At 44.3% G+C, this 17403-nt stretch overlaps 1 protein-coding gene across 2 annotated transcripts in view; it reads right to left on the reverse strand.

The window, feature by feature from the left end:
- The window catches only part of LOC118779670 (PDZ domain-containing protein 4-like), a 29461-nt gene extending 16639 nt beyond the window's left edge, over positions 1-12822 (reverse strand). For both annotated transcript variants that reach the window (XM_036531852.1, XM_036531854.1), the window contains exon 1: positions 12538-12822. In XM_036531852.1, the coding sequence (XP_036387745.1) occupies positions 12538-12597 (60 nt within the window). In that variant the 5' untranslated portion in view covers positions 12598-12822. The remainder of the gene's footprint in view (positions 1-12537) is intronic.
- Positions 12823-17403: the final 4581 nt, after the last annotated feature.

The following is a 17403-nucleotide window of genomic DNA, read 5'->3' on the forward strand; positions in this document are numbered from 1 at the left end:
CAATGCGGTTTTGAGACTTTCTCCAATAGAATGAATGGTGTGCATTTGTTCAAACAAGGTGAATGAGCACGGGTCGGTAAAACCACAGCCAACCACAAGCAGAGAACACTTGTGTAATACAGAAGGGAAAAAGATAAGGCCAGTCTCTAAATGAGGAGATTTTGGTTGAACTTAACAACACTGTAACCTGCCATTCAGATAGGAAAAATGTAATACAGAATGAGGCAGAAGAGAGAGGCAGTTCAGTTGGAAGGACGGGAAGAAGGAACATTTAAGAAGGCATGAGGGCATACAGAGGCATTCAAAAGATAAAAATTTCTCTTAATGAAGTGTCAGGAGGGAGGACAGTCTGAGGAGCTCCAGCAGGCCCTGTGTCAGGAGCTGGTGATTGGGGTTGATTGCACTGACATGCGTTTTACAGATGGGAGAACCTCTCACCACCCCTCATAATTTCTAATCGCAGAAGACAAAAAAAGCTAATGATGAAGAAATCTATGTGCCGCATCCAAACATTAACAATCAGTCCTCAGACAGCTTGTGAATGAGTGCACTGATGATAATACACTCTGCCAAAGTATTCATTAACTGCATGACATTGACATCTGAAACTTTTCTAATGATTTGAAGGCATTTACCCTTAAATCACTCAGGGGACGGTACTTTCCAGTAATAAGAGGGTCTGTGAAGGACTGGTAGGCTGACGGGTTTGCCCTTCTACAGCTCCTTCTTGTGCTGACTTCATGAAATGGCTAAAATCAAGCTTAGTTTTACGTGAAATCATTGCAAAACTTAAAAACAAGAAATTTGTGAGAAGACATTCTAAATATATTCTGTATGTCTCCCATTACACTGCAAAAACTGCAGGCATCTAACCATGATCATTCTAATATTTCATCCCAAAGATCACATCTGGGTTTTCTGGACCTCTTAGAATGACGCCTGCCCCTTCCCTTGCCTGGTTTGATGATAATATCATTTGCACTGGCTCTTCCCACACATGGGAGACACATAACAGCCAGATTGCATAAGCGCTGTATGATTCACAAATGACTGTGCAAAAGGGCTCCTGGCTGGAGGCTGCAAAGACCATCATGAATATCCTCCCAAGGTCATTCCAAGATTACATCCCTCAACTGACATGGAAACGCTTTGTGGATTCCTGTGGAACTGAAAACATGAAGGGGGTAAACATTGTCTGGTCCTCCCTTACTTGAAAATATACTTCCTCAATGAACCAAGTGGACAGAAAATGGAGAGAGAGATGTATTTCCAGGGCCATTCATTAAAATGAAGAAAATCCAGCTATAGACTCCAATATTCCAATTAAATACAGAGTCACCAGCATTAATCATCCCCACCATCCTCTGAGGGTTAGGGGCTGGCTTGCTCCTCTGTTTACACTCATGTGGAACCTTCCTACAGGGCTCAGTCTCTCAGCAGGCTCCTCACAACCCTAGCTAAAATCCATGAAGCCAGACTCAGGGTACTGCTTTATTTCTACCACCTTAATATCACTGTAGCAAATAACAGCCCTGATTCAGCAGATAAAAAGGCTCACACAGTGATTCCCAGTCTACAAGTTTGGCTTTTTTTTTTTTGGTTTAGCTAATTATGTAGCTGAAGTACAGATGAATTACCAGCTCAAGCTGAAAGTGTGTGTGTACCTGCTTAACATAATTATATGAGAGGTAAAAATACATTGTTACCAGAAGCAAAACTGAACCCCTGTGGCTATCTAGCTGAGTATGTTCCATTTGTGAAAAGCTAATGCTTTTAGTTATTTATTACCAGATTGTAAAATGTTTGCTAATATTTTTGTTCCCATCCGTGAATGGATTTCTTGAATATTTAACTAGATATAAGACGAGAACTGAAAGTAAGAATAATTTGTCATTTTTCTCTTGTATTAACTTAGCAGCTGCTTATGCATAAGGTTGTTTTCAAATTTATTCAAGCAAATATTAACTATTAACTAAAACATGCATTCAACTGCATAAGCATTTGATTGCATCATCCATTTATAATATAATAATAATTATATTGATAACCATGGTATTATTAATGGTTTTACAATGTGTACTGAGAAATTCCTTCAGAATGTGTAAATGCAGAGTGTTAAGGAGCTGTCCTTGTGAGCACCATTCAATTCTTTACAAATGCTGAAAAGCTAGGCTGCAGGTGAATCAATTGGTGAGAGATTATCTTAAATGCCAGGCTACAAGATGAACTACCTAGACATATAAAGACCATCATGAAAAGGTGCAAAAGAAGTCCTGGGTAAGAATGTAAAGCTCATCCAGCAAAGTATGCTATCATTTAGTCATGGTAAAGGAATTACTTTTAGGTTGAACTTACACACAAGTGTAACAAAATATTAAATTATTATAGATTAATAATTATTAATTATGCAGATACCTTATTATCACAAGAACATGACAGGAGATCCTCAACATTTTCAAGCACTTTCTGATCACCAGATGGTGTGAGTGTGAGGTGAGCAGGCTTCCTTCTGCCAGAATATCTGGAAATCTACACTCACCAGTGGAAAATATTGTATTTCATAGCATGAATAGAGATATTGTGTTTTGGAGAAAATAATCTGTACCTGTCTTGCTGTCTAACAGATGTGGAAAACAGAGGTAGCAAACATGTAATTTCCATCTTAAGTTTGCTAAATTTGCATTTAAAAACACTATCTTGAGTGTGTTAGAGTGGAGTTAGAATGCACTGATAAACAAGCTAGCTATTCGCCTGGGGTTACAAAGGTTTTCTCCAATCAAATCTTTCCACAGTGTTCTAGGAATACTTTGATTTTTAAGCAACATTACTAGATTACCTAACTAGATAGTTTTTTTTCTTCTTTTAACAAAACTAATTTAAAATTCTTTTTAAACTAATATTTATACCTGCTGTATGTTCCACACTCTGTTTGGTGAGACTTAGACTTAAAACCTCACCACACAATTACATATCTCTGCAGGGGGGGAGCCAACAGCAGGTATGGGACCAATATCAAATACATGACAGACCAATATGAAAGTTCAAGTGATTTGATACAGGCTTACTTGAGTATTCCCGTCATACCTTTAATATTCAGAGTTTCTCAGCGGGGGGTGGGTGGGGGGGGGGGTGCATAGGGAGAGATGAAAGAGAGGGATGAGGTTCAAAGGGGGTGAGAATGAAAAAATTGTGAGATATAAATTGAAAGAAAATACTGGGGGATGGGGAGGCAGAGGGTGGGGAGAGGGAGCGCAGGGCTGAGGGGAAGCAAGAGAGGGGAGGGAAGTGAGGATGAATAGCAGAGAGGTGGGCATGTTGGAGGAGCCACAATGCCAGTGTGGGTTTTAATGGCGCTTACTGTCTGATTTACCTCAGATGTCATTCTATGGAAAGTACAATACGTGATATAGAATGGACTAACACAGACAATTTTTTTTTTCAAATGCTCCACGTTCCCATTTTTGTTTTTCTGTAATACACTTTAAAGCATGTTTATAATAATAATAACAATGACAATAATAATAATAATAAATTGCATTTTAAGGATGTAAAAGTGCTGTGCAGTGGAGCAAGGTTGACTCACCACAGCCACCATCAATGTGTCACATAAATATACAATTTGCACTAAGACCTATAGACCAAGATCAAGATCTACACACAGAGTATCCAGGTAATCCCTGACTCTCTTAACCCTGGGGCTCTGGGATGATACTGAGTAAAGTAATTCGGGCTTGGGAAAGGAGCCTGCAGTGGTGGGCAGGGCGGGGGACCCACAGGATGGAGCTGACGGGGGAACCGAGGTGCTGAACAGTACAGTGCTTCACACAGCAGGGGCGGCACATACAGCAGAGGGCAGTGTGGGGCCTGTCTCCCGCACCGGGCTCATGAAATGGTGGCACGGTATTTGTACCTCGAGGCTCGGGCTGCTGCAATTGTCCCTTGGCTGTTTCCCGTCCCTTTCACGCCGCACCCCCCCCCCCCCCCAACCCCTCCCCTAATGTCTCTTGCTACCTGTCATTTCGTACCTTCTTTTCTCCTTAAATCTTCCCCCGCATGCCAGCCTTGTTCGCTCTCTCCGCGCGTGGGTCAGCCATGCAGAGACAAGCTGTTGCTATGACGCTCTGATTAGAAAGTCATAGTCCATTGAATTTTCAAGCAGCCAATCCCTGCTGGAGAACCCCTTTCCTGTGGGGCCTTTTTGTGAAATTGTTAGTGCCCTGATTCGGAGACTCTGCTGTAAAGACACAACTAGTCAGTAGCTGTCTTGCTGGTAATGCACGGCATAAAAGCAAAATTTACATATTAATGCAAATTTTGACCCATGAAAATCTCCGACAGCTGGAAGTGCCCCTAGTATGACAGAGCTGGCCATTGCTTGGGGTATTAAAAAGGGTGTTGAAAAGTCAGACGCAAAAATAAACAAAAATTAAATTCTGAATGGTGCAGACACAAAAAAACGTCTTTAAAAGGCACAAGCCCTGCAACTCTCCATTGGCTTTGTGTGCCAGTGTCTGCCCCTACCAGTGTAGACACAGCTGTATTTAAACTAGCTGATTGCTGGAGGTACACCAAATACATATTTAGAGGTTTAGGCTGAATATGAAATCCGGTGCAAGGAATTCATTAGAATGCTGAACCCAATACCAAACCACTGCCAAACCTTAAAAAAATAAATCTCACGGTGTGTTTTGTTGTCAAAATCCTCACGCTGTAAACCTGTACTTTGGTGACTATAATCACTCTCAGCCTATGATGCGATTGAGACGATCGCCAGCCAGTATTTTGCCAGCCTTGGCACGACATCAAATTGAAGCATGAGATTTTCTTGCCAGCCCATACTTTCAAGTATTTCAATGCGTTCCATTTTACTTTACGCAAAAGCAATTATATTCAGTTTGAAGCTTGTATGTCTCAGAATCATCATTATGAAAATGTTGTGTAATGTGACAAAAACAAATCTGACATGGAATGAGCTGGATTTTGTAATGTAAATAGTTCAAAATTCAGAACAAAAAAAAAAAAAAAACACGTACTCGTGTGCTTCTTTGTACAAAATTAAGACAATTAAGAGGACAGGTAGAAGCAGGTGTCGTAATGCATTCTTTGGAGTATATTAGGTATAGTATAGTATATAGATAGCGTTATGACTGCAAATAATATTGCATTTAACGCAAAACAGCGATTTAGCTCAAATTAATTAAATTAATAAATTAAAATATATTCGCCAGGTGTATTTAATTGGAGCGGGGAATGGTATTTTTGGATTTCAAACCCTGATCAACGACAGGGGTATAGTTAGAAGTCAACACTTCGCGTGTTAATGCTGACGCAGCCGACGTGTCAGCCGCAGTCTCTATTTTTATTCATCACTTCCTTGTACGCGTCAGGTATTGCTCTATCAAGGAAACAAATGGCACGGTGGGATTTTGTTTTCTTGGTTCAATGCACTCATGTCAGCCGCCTGAATCCAACATCCTTCACAACAAACGAAGGTTGCGTATCCATTACCGTCGTCTTGTCAACAGCTGCGCGACGCTTTCAAGACTGAGAGTTGTCCAAGGACCACTGCTGTTTTCTGACGGCAAGGTCCGGCATCTTTGTGCGAGTTACATTTCCTTTCTGTATTGAGAGTGCCACCCCCACCCCGACTCCCTGGACCCCCTGCAGCTGTAATTCAATTATGGCTCTCTAGCTCGAGCGCCTCTTAGCATACTAATACCTCCCATATTGTCTGAAGGCTTGCGATCTAGGATTTGCAATGGTGTGCATTGCATCTGGTTAACATCAACAGCCGAAAATAAATCAGGACTAAACAAGCCCACCCTCCAATCTCTACTCTGTAGGGTGCAAACTTACGTGATGTGTCTTCCGTTTTTATAGCCAGTTCATAAAAGAAAATTACAAAATGTACACTGATTCAAATATTTGAGCCTGCCTGTTACAAGGAGCCAAACTGGCCTCGGCCCCAAAGCGATTCAGTCTGAATACATTCGAGCACAAATTCAGAGATTCACCGATTAGAAAAGGCGAATTTTCATATAATTGTATAACTAAATATATAGAATCTTGAACAATAAAACTGTTTTTTTAACTGGTTTTGAATATAGAAATACTCTTCTTTATTGCATGACATACAGTGCCTTGAAAAAGAATTAGCCCCCAATACTGTTTTCACAATTTACTGTCTCAGATTCCAAATTTAAAATATATTAAAGTAAGACTTTTTCCAGCTGTCTTATGAACTCATCCAATTTGTTGATAGTCTCCACCGGTGTAGGAAATTAGTGGATCACCTGTTTTGAATTGCTTCATGCGCATAAATACCTTCCCTCTCTATAAGGTCAAACAGTTGGGTTGGATTTTCCATTTTCCACTATATCTTGGAGGGGTCAGTTGGTCATGGTCAACAAAGTGTTCATTTACACTCTGTACTAAAAAGACATTTAATATCTTTACATCCTGAGCTCTTCTATAGAGGAAAGAGGAAGCAGATGAGTATTGCACCAGTACATACTCACTATTCAGATTTATAACAGGTTACTAAAAAGTCTTGTGGAGATCATCAAGTCTTGTTAAACTGCTAAAATGCAATTCACATTACATGCTGCAGTTGTGTATTATCCTTATTTGCAAATGATAACTTTATGTTTGCCTTTTTCTCATTAGTCATTTAATTTTAATGTAAAAGCTTAATTAATATAAGATCAAAAGAGCAAAAACAGCATTCCATTACACAGTGCCCACATGCCAGGACTGTGACACCTGTTCAGCTGTGGCATTCCTTTGAATTCTGCCTGTCAGTCATTCCCTTTCCTCTCCGTCTGAACTCCTCCCACCTACCTCATTAACTATTTAGCTCCCCCTCATCACAGAGGCCTGTCTGTTCTCTGTCTCTCTCTGATTAATGCAGAAGTGACAGTAACTCAATCCAAAGCTCATAAACACCTCCCTCTCTCAGCACCCTCCCCCCCTCCCTGCCCTGGCCTGACCTCCTAACCCCAATCAATCGCATGACAAGCTTGGAGGGAATGGCTCTGGTAGCCGGCCTGGTCCGGTGGAGGGGCGGAGACGCGGTCCCCACATGTGTGCGTGCTGAGGCGGTAACCCCAGTGTGCCATGCAGAGGCGCGCACGCACACACACACACACACACACACACACACACACATCACTATGGAGACACACACACTGGATGGCACAGACACTCGCGTACAGACAGATGTTTACACAGCAAATAAAGGCGAGAGGAAGCATGTGCTCGTGGCCTTGAAGACATCCCCGGTCTGCTGTTTGTACAATAGATAGATAATCTACCCAGTCCTCAGACACCGTGAGAACAGGAAAGAGCCAGCGGCTTAGTCATGTCCAACAGGTAAGAGCTGCACAGCAGGTGGGAGAGACAGGAATAGACTCTAACAGTCTACGAAAGGGCGCTGGAGTTGTTTTCCGTCTATGTTTTAATGGTCACCTGAACTTGGGAGTGTCGTCTCATCTGAGGGAGGGGGGGAGCAAGCGTGGAAGGTTTGCGGAGGGGGAAGACTTTATTGAGAAAGAGAACTGCAATTAGAAATGGCAGGATAGGGAGAAGAGAGCAGGGGTGGAAGGAGGGAGAGGAGAAGCAAACAGAAACAAACCATACGAGAACAAGGACATAGACAGATAGATGTGGACAAGGAGATCCCAGCCTAGGAGAGGAGAGAGGTTAAGGGAGAATGGATCATTTAGAAAACAAATGCCACTTTTCAATGGTACAGATAACCCTTTATTGTAAGCGTATACAGATACATCTACATGTAAAAGGCATACGTAGCTGTATGCAGATATTTGTGTGTGTGTGTGTGTGTGTATGTGTGTGCATGCGCATGTGCATGTGTGTGTGTGACCGTGTGTGCGGGTGCTCTATGTCAGTTTGTGGCTGGCAGTATTTCAGCGAGGGGGGAAAAAAAAAACACATCAGTCTTGCTTAATGACTTCAGTTGCCGTGGCAACGGCATCCCATTGAGACACATTCTACACAGCGTGCATGGAGGGGAGAGATGGGAGAAAGACAGACTGGAGGTGGTGGTGGTGGTGGTGGGGGGGGTGATGCAGAGAGAGGGGGAGAGAGAACAAATGAAATGCGCACGTACTGTACTGTACCTCTTTTTTTGTACCTGTGTGGGAGGGTTGATTGCTAAGCTGCTGTCTAGTGTGTGGACTGTTGATGTGCTGAAGAGGAAATGGCAACTTTGTTTTTGCTCAGAGAACTAGACTACTGCATAAACAGAGGATGTAGTGAACATTGTTTTGCTGAGATGCACCTAACAGTGATATATTGCCACATCATTATGGGTGGAACAGCTCTATTCATGATGGATTTGTTTGTATTCAGAATTATATAGATCAATTTTCACTTAAGTCTCTGGTATTCAGAATAAACTTTTAACCGATGAAAAAACACTAAATTTATGTCTCAATTGTTAACTCCTGATGTGCATTTGTATTGGGTGTGTGCTGCATTATCAAGATGCACACAACTGTGTAAAGCTCGCATAGTGCCATAGTTTACTCTTCATCTGCATCCATATACTACTGCTAATTCTACTCAGGATGGAATGGAACAGACTTTAACAGAGTCTATTCCTGTATATTTTACAGTACTTATTATTTCCTCATATTAATAATTATGCATATACATATATGCCATGGAACACAACATACTTCTCAACATACAGGCATAACATGTTCAAGCTGACTCCTCCCTCTCTCTCTCTCTGTCAATGAGGAACTCATCCTTAAAGCAGAGAGGAGGATTATGGGTGGGAGGGAAGTAGCTTTACCTGCTAGTTTGTACCTTGCCAGGCCAACCTGGTCATGCAGCGCTTCTAATATTGTTGACTCTGTATGGTTGTTGCTTATGCTTGTATTATACCTTACTTGTAAGTGGCTTTGGATAAAAGTGTCTGCCAAATGAATAAATGTAAATGTAGATGTAAGTAAACCATTACACTGATTGGTAGATGGAGACACAGATGACAGAATGATAGACAGACACAGGAAACTGCCAAAACAGAGATACAAAATACTGCATTCAAACCACATGCAGAGAATAGCTTGAACAGAACAGTGTATTTGGCTGCAATGCCAGCATTGCACAGCTTATTTTTCACGGCACTGGTAAGCTTGTTGACATTGAAATACAAAATCTGTAACCACAGAGACGTTCTTCTGCCCAAACCAGACACTCCTCTCCCATAACCCATTCATATGATGAGTGATGTCAGCTTTAATGAGAAAAGACTTTTTTTCTCAATTCTGTGCCCAATCTCTCATTATTAGGGCAAAGTCAAGGTTACACCAACCAACAGTTCTTTCCCTTTGTCTAGTATGAATGATTCAAGCATATTCATCCTTGTTGCGCTTCCAAAACAATTCTTTGCCTTAATCTTAAGACAGCCATTGCTATCAGGACAAACAGCGAGGAGCAAATTGTGCCTAAATCCCTTGATTGATCCCATTTAAGCCTCAAGATGGTGCTCAGCAGAGCAGTACGTTTTGGAAGCAAGGGGAGGGGGCGGGGCGTGATCCCTCTGGACCACATTCCTCCACACAGACGGGGGCAGGCTCCACAAAAACATGCCTTCACTGATATAAAGTCCCACATGAGCGATTTCACAGGGGCATGTAAGATGCAAACAGGATCAGCAGGGTTCTTTAGAATACATAAAGAATTACCTTTAAACACATTTAAAACCAGCCCCAGTGGTACTTGCATTACATGGTACCCTATTGAAGTTTATGAAGACCTCAGTAATCGGAATAATAAAATACCATTACAGGATATAATACAATGATGTAGTAGAATACACTGATTGTATTTGTAAGTGCTTAACACCATTGCATCTATCACGTTGCTCCCCAACCCTGCATGTAATGTACTCTAATCTTTGTTTAAAAGTCTGTGTAGGCCTATATATTAATGGATGAAGAGTTTGAAAACATACTGATAATATTCCGACTGCAAACAAAATTCAAACTGGGCATGACCTCCATAGGAGGGACTGCTTAATTTGTGCCCCTCCCCCCTTCCCATCCCCTGGGTCTTCTGTAGCCGCTCAAGCCTGCCTATTCATCTCTGCTCCCTGAAGCGCTGAAATCAATTACTCTTGTCATCTAAGGGCAAACAGCAGAAAAAAACACCCATCTCCCTCCCTCCCTCGCTCTGCTTCTCCCTCTATCCTTTGCTTCATTTCTCTATCACAAGCCCTCACAAGCCCCAGCAGCAAGCCCCCCCCCCGCCAAGTTTGGCTGTGTTTCAAATGCCCTGATCCTGGTCTACAAGCTGAAACTGTAACTGTGGGTACACAGTTAAGATAGAGAAGATAGATGTGGAAATCTAAAGCACTCACATTCATACTGTGAGACAGGCAGGGATACCCAACCTACTCACATCCATCCTGATAGACAAGCAGGGAAACCCAACCTACTCACATTCATACTAAAAGACATGCAGGGGAACCCAACCTACTCACATTCGTACTGTGAAACAGACAGGGGAACCCAACCTACTCACATTCGTACTGTGAAACAGACAGGGGAACCCAACCTACTCACATTCGTACTGTGAAACAGACAGGGAAACCCAACCTACTCACATTAATACTAAAGAAGAGGCAAGGAAACCCAAACTACTCACATCCATATTGGGAGACAGGGAGGGAAACCCACTCTACTCACATCCATACGGAAACACAAGCAAGGAAACATACACACAAATGAACTGACAGACAATGGATCTCCGCTCATCTCCGCGGTGACAGACACACAATATTATCCACATGCACAGACAGACAGATACACACACACACAGTGGCATAAAAACACACATTCACATCCACGGAGACTGGCAGACAGCCCATCATTTATTTTCAGTGGTGTGCGGCACATCCCAGGGCCTGCCACAGCTGGGGATATGCAAATCTGAGCGGCAGAGCAGTCCCTGTGAACTTGCGATAATTCATGCGCGCGCTCGCACAGTGGCTCGTACAATGGACGTGATCAAGCAAGCGCCTCGCCGTTCCAATGCAGTCATTACATACACAGGCGAGGCCTTAAACATGCACATTCCATTTCTCAGCGGCTTTGGCTAAACCTGTAACCGTGGCAACCCCGTACCCCCCCCCCTCCGTCCCCCCATCACTCACTCGCACCCCGGCTCTCTCTCTCCCCCTCCGCACTGGGATTCTGGTGAGGCGTGTGTGATGGATCTCTGCCTTCTCCTCTACCTCCTCGCTCTGATCTCTCTATGGGCACACATTCTATCAGAAAGTGGATTTGGGAGCACCAGTTGTGAAGAGATGTAAGGTGTTCCATCGAAGGCGATGAATGGGGGCTATTTCCTATCACAGCCCCGGCTGAATCCCACAAAGAATCTGTACTTGTCGCCCCCCCCCCCACTGTAATCTACAGCACTAAACATTTCATCATTACACTCAACTGAATGTTACTGAGATTTATTAAGGAATCCATTTGTGATATATTGCAAAATATGGTCCGTATATATAAATCAGAGTTACTTTTGTATGAGCGATGTGTGTTGCTACTGACTTCATGAGCAACGTGTGTGGCTGTTGACTTCTGAGGACTTCATGCTTTGGCCTTGACCGAATCACCCTGCGTAATCTCATTATGCTTCGAGGGGAATTACCGTGTCTGCATCCAGCTGCTTTCCAGGCATTTCTAACGGTTTGCAAAGCTTTGAGATTTTGCTGTTTATCCTTATATAGCCATTGTTTTCTGATGCACCTGGGATAATAAATAGGCTTGGTAATTATGATTAATATGTACTCACTTATCAGTATAATTTAATTACGCTTGCAGCTAATTCTGGGTAATTGGCACAACGTTCCTTTTCTGTATGTTTAGGAATTAAGTTGATTGCAATATATGAAGTTAAATGCTATGCAAAAGCACGTTTTCCTCCCTGGGATCAGGCCTAGAGATTGCAGGTAAGCAGTTTGTGTGTGAGGCAACCCACAGCAGTCCATTACTCCTCAGGTTGTCACCACCGCATTAGCATAATGGAGTGAGTGCAATAATATTGATTCTCAGAGGATCGATGGGTGTCTAATGCTGCTGCCAACGAGGTGGGCGACTCCCCTGCCAGTCGTCGGCGGGACCCTCGGGTCACCGTGGTGAGACACGCGCACAGGGGGGCAGGCTGACCCCTGCACTGTCGCCGAGCTGACCCCGGGCAAGCTCACCACACACAAAACAACAGCTGTACAGTCTGCAAGCGGAGTTCATGAGGGGGCAGTGCGGGAGATGGGGGGGGGGGGGGGGGGGCAGAGACGTGTACCCAAACTGACAGGCTCACGGAAGCTGAAATAAGCAGGTGAACAGTGGGCGGAAAGGAAGGGATCAAGGACGCATTGGGACGGATGAACAAAGGACAGAGGAGGAGAAAAAAAGAGAGGAAAGACACAGGGAAAACAACCACTGAGAAAGGAGAGAGGGGAAAACCATACAGGGGGACTGGCAGGCGAACAAGGGGACTGACCTGGAACATGACCCTGTACTGCTCCTCGGGCTTCTGCACCACACACATGTTGCACCCCATGGCGACGGCGATCCCGCCCACTCCGGAGCTACGACTCCTGTCTCTCCTTCCCTATTGGTCAGAGATGAGGGAGAGCTCCGATCCTGACTCGCCGGTCAGGCAGGGCCCCCAGGGGCTAAAATCCCTCTCACAGAACAGGAGGGTGCAATCCCGATGAGGTTGTTACGTTAGGACTGCCAAGAACTTCTCCACCCCTCCTTCTCTTTTTTCGTTTTTGTTTTGGTCCCTCTTTCAGTTTGGAATCCAGCAGTAATCCCAAATTTCAAAACAGGACCTGAGGCTATCCAGCTGAAGAGTCTTTGCATCCAAAAGAAACAACGGGGGAATAAAATGAAACATGATAACGTCTCTGTGTCTGTCCGTCTCTTTCGATTTCCAAAGGAGTTTCAGGCTCGAGAGAGGTTCTCTTCAGAAACTCGGTACGCTGATACGAGGGAGAGATTAGAGATCAGCTCAACAGCAGCGTTGCACTGCCTGTGGGGGAACTCGATCGTATATCATAGCCAACGGCGCAAACTTTTGAACCAGAATACATCTTCACTCCCGACGCTTTCGATAGATGTCCAATAATCGCTGTGTGTGCTGGTGCATACATGCACACGAGTGTGTGTGCTGCTTTTGTATGTTGGGCTGTCAAGTAGTAGGCAATTCCGTCCTGGCTTTTGTTGGTTGAGGAAGAGAGAGAATAAGGAAATGGATCGAAGGAGGAAGAGATGGGCAGGGATCTGTGATCAGGTTTATTTGGTCAAAATGTATAAAGAGACGATTTTGTGTAGATCCACCCTCTCTCTCTTCAACTTCCTGTAACTGAGGTTTGTAGGGAGCAGCGGCAGCAGTTTCAGACCGATCCCGAGCCTGACGTGCCCTCTCTTCCACTTTGCCTTCTGGCTGTTTTGACTGCCTCAACAGCTGAGCTGAAAAACAAATGGATCTGAGGGACTGTCCTTCAAAATATCAGAGAACAACTGACTATTTTGGCGAAGGTCTGTGCTCATGTATTTCGTTGCTTTCCCAGTGCTTTGCCTTCCTCGATTTGTTCTTCTTGTCTGATTGATCAGTGATTGCATTTACTCCTCTTTACTCCTCTTTCATCATCTACCCACTCTCCAGAACGCTTACTGTCTCGTGCCAGTGTTTGTCAGGCTCATTTGTTGACTGGCATTTACATCTGTTTTCAGATTGTCACAGCTGTAATTTAGCTATTTGTCAAAGGTGTGTACTCACTGCAGGTATGTTTCAGTTCTGTGTAGCCAAACTCAGTGCCCTTGGTCAGGTTTCAATATTGCTCTCAGCAGGAAACGTTTTGTTATTCTTGGCGGTTTATGGACCCATAAACCTGTGTGATTTGCCATGTGAGTTAGTTTTCTGAGAGAGGAGAGTGGCGTTCCCTGTAGATTGCCGTTTATGGCCAAGTCAACAGAATCGATTTTGCCGTCTCCGTCTCCTGTCAATCATCCCTTAGTCCTCAAAACCGCATTTTCCACAAAAAACTTCATCCGAAGTTTCGGGCCCCAAACCCTTGTGGATCACTGAGAATTCGCAGTAAGCGTTTTTCTAACGCAAGGATCCTTGAGTTTTCTCTTGCTTGTACGGTTTATCTGCGACTCTCTTGGGTACCAGGCTTTATCCCCTCTCCTGTTTCAAAGCACAAAGCCAAAAGCTCTGGATCACTTTTATCTCACAATGTATTTTTCAGCACAATTTAACAGCAGATCGGCGCCTTCAAAAACCGCCCAAAGCTGCCCACTGTTGAGAGTCAAAGACAACGTTAATATGAAACGCTCCTGCTCTTGCACCGGTTCAGACCCACTGTTTCACCAAGACGCTGTTTCCCGCGTTCCCTCCCGCTAGATGTGTGCCCACAATCGCATGCTCTTGTTGTCAGCCAAAGCAATTAGCGGGAGCTCCTACGCCCAACGACGGGCGTGCACAATGCACAGCTGAAATGCTGAATGCAGTCTAGGCCCGCCACGCTCTGCTCAACAATACCTTTTCGACAACACAGCTGTATCTATCATCACTACAAGCAGCACCGCCCTTCTGCAAACTGCGTTTGTTTTCATGAATGAACGGATGCACAGTAGTGTTGCAGTAGTGAGACAGACAGAAGAGTGGATGCGGAGGTGGTGAGTGTGAAGTGGTAGCTTGCCCACAATGGGCAGAGCCTTCCTGTCTGGTGTTTCTCTCTGACCAGGCCCCTCTGTCTGTTGATTGGTTTATTAAATGCTAATTGCCATTTGTTGTCACAAGTTTCCCCAAATATGCATGTATCAACACTCTGCTAACTTTCATTCATGAAAATTGGCTTTGTTCACTTGAGCTTTTAAATGATTGTTGTGATTTTTTTTTGTTGCTCTGACAGAACCAACTGACTGCTTGTATTTCTAAAGTCGTGGTACAATTATGACCTGCCTTAACATGAACCAGAGTAATTTTTGTCAATACAACAAAATGTACATCAATATCAGATCAATAGGGTGGCGCACAGAAAAATGAAGCCATTACCAATAATTAATAAGTAAGCAATAAAAAACTTCAGCTACATTTATTGACTCTTCTGTATTGAAGAACGAATGTATTAATTAGTCTTTGTTGCTCTGTGCTTTTTTTTATTCCTTTCACCCTGCACAGTCTCAGCAGTACAGCAGCATGTATTTGTTTTTAAAAAGCAAAGATGGGGGTTTTATTTTGACTCCTCCCGCTATGTCCCTTTCTCTCTCTTTTTCATTCCTTCTCCTGTGTTACGTCCCTCCTCAGTGGTCCAGTCTCAGCCTATCTCTGTCAATCGTGCACCATCTGGGCAACTGCCAAATGACTTACTAATAATAGCTTAACAATAATCTCCTCCGGCTCTCGGTTTTTCCTCGTTCTTTTATCTTTCCATTACAGCATGTAAGTGCTCATAGGTGTGTTACACGCTTTCAATAATCTCTGTCCTTCCCGCTCTCCTTCTCTCTCCCTCTCTCGTAAACACTCTCCCCTCACTCTGACTTATACCTGCCCTAGGGAGTGCATCTCTAATCCTTCAGTAATGCTCTTGGTCCCTGGACATCAGTGAGCGCGCATCTGCAGCCCAGAGGTGGGCAAGGGTGGCTGCTTTCACCTCTCCTGCAAACAGGTGTTTGGCTAATTCTTATTCAAAGCCTCCCTCGAATCTTCAAACTCGGTGGGCGCCCGGGCGTAATCTCTGACTCAGCGCACACCGCAGTCTCCCACTCAGCCACAGACTCCTGGGCAACACACAGACACAACTCTGAACAACACAACTCTGCTTGTTCTCAGATCAGTGTTAGACCGTGCACATAAATGCATCTGGAGACAGCAGCGCGCGTGTTGACAGACAGCCACAGTAAGCAGACAGGTGCATGTCTGTTACCACGCCCCCCTCCCCCCTTTTTTGCATGGATCAATATGTGCAAAAGCCTTACCTTGGCACTACCACAAACCCTTTATTTGAGACACACAGACAGCCACAAGAATGGGATGAATGGCAGAGTGAGAGAGGAGAAACAGATGGAGATGAGAGAGGTGGGAGGGATGCACGAAAGGCAGGTGTGCACGTAGATACAAAAAAAAGGAGAAAGGAAGAAACAATCCCTCCGCCAATCAATAATCAATCGCCTTTGGGATTTTTCCCGCTCTCCTCAAGCATCTCCCAGGTTCAGAGGGCTGAAGGAACTTCTGGCCAGGTGGGGAAAGGGCGGAAGCATCCTGCCTCCATCTCTGTCTGCAGTCACTGAGGATGAAGGGAGGAGAAGACCACGGGAAAGGTGTGGAGGGAAAAAAAAAAAAGAGACGCACCACCTTCTCCTCCTTCCCCTGCCCGCCCTTAACGACCATAAATGTCTTCGCACGGCTGCTCGGTCAGTCCTGCACTGCCACCTCAGATGAATAAATCATTGCATAGCTGGTGTGGGGAAAAAGAAAATGCACAGTCCGGTTTCCCTTTGGGGGAAAAAAAGAATCCAGTTCATCTGTTAGTCAGAGCACCTTTTTTGGAGCTGTGACAAGTGGCGATGGAGAGGAACAGAGATTAACAATGATAACGCTGATAATGATGGAGAGCATAGCACGGGATTAATTCCCGTTATTCCCGGTCTTTCCCCCCTCCCTCCTCCCACCGCCGCCGCCTCAGGCAGAACCGAAAACGCGCACCCTCACTGCAGCGTGAAGTACAAAGGGGCTGCTGCCCAGCCGCGAGAGCTCCAGCAATCCTCGCCGTGCGGGAGAAATCATGTCTGTCCTGTGGCTGAATTCTTCAAGATGCAACAGAGACCGATATCCACCAACCTCGTTTCTGCTTTTTTCCCCCCCTCCTCTTCCTCCTCCCTCTCTTTATGGTAGGGTGGGCTACCGTTCTCTCCCCTCCCCTCTTCGTATTTTTTTTTTCTGCCACCACCTCATTTGCTGCTCACCCCTTCTCTTCCTCCTCTTCCCTCCCTCTTTCTCTCTCTCTCTCTCCCTCCCTCTCTTTCTTTCTTTCTCTGCTTGCTGCTCTCTCTCTCTCTCTCTTGCTTTCTGTGAATGTTTGTTACTAAATTCTGAAGACACAAGAGTGACCAAGGCTGCAGAGTAGGCAGGAAATTGAAAAAGAGATAGGTGTCTGAAATTAGGCTCAGTTTGAGGGTAGCAAGCAAGGAAAAGCTTAAACAGCATGTACATTTTTTCTGCATGTATTACACAGGACAGATGTCACATGGGGTGTGCTGTAAAAACAGGACAGTGCCAGTGTATTCCAATTCAGCTCCACAAAGAACACTCTTGAACAGATGTTCTTCTCTCTGCACAATCCCTAAATAGGATCTT

Source organism: Megalops cyprinoides, chromosome 6 (assembly GCF_013368585.1).
Source record: "Megalops cyprinoides isolate fMegCyp1 chromosome 6, fMegCyp1.pri, whole genome shotgun sequence".
NCBI classification, from domain to species: domain Eukaryota; kingdom Metazoa; phylum Chordata; class Actinopteri; order Elopiformes; family Megalopidae; genus Megalops; species Megalops cyprinoides.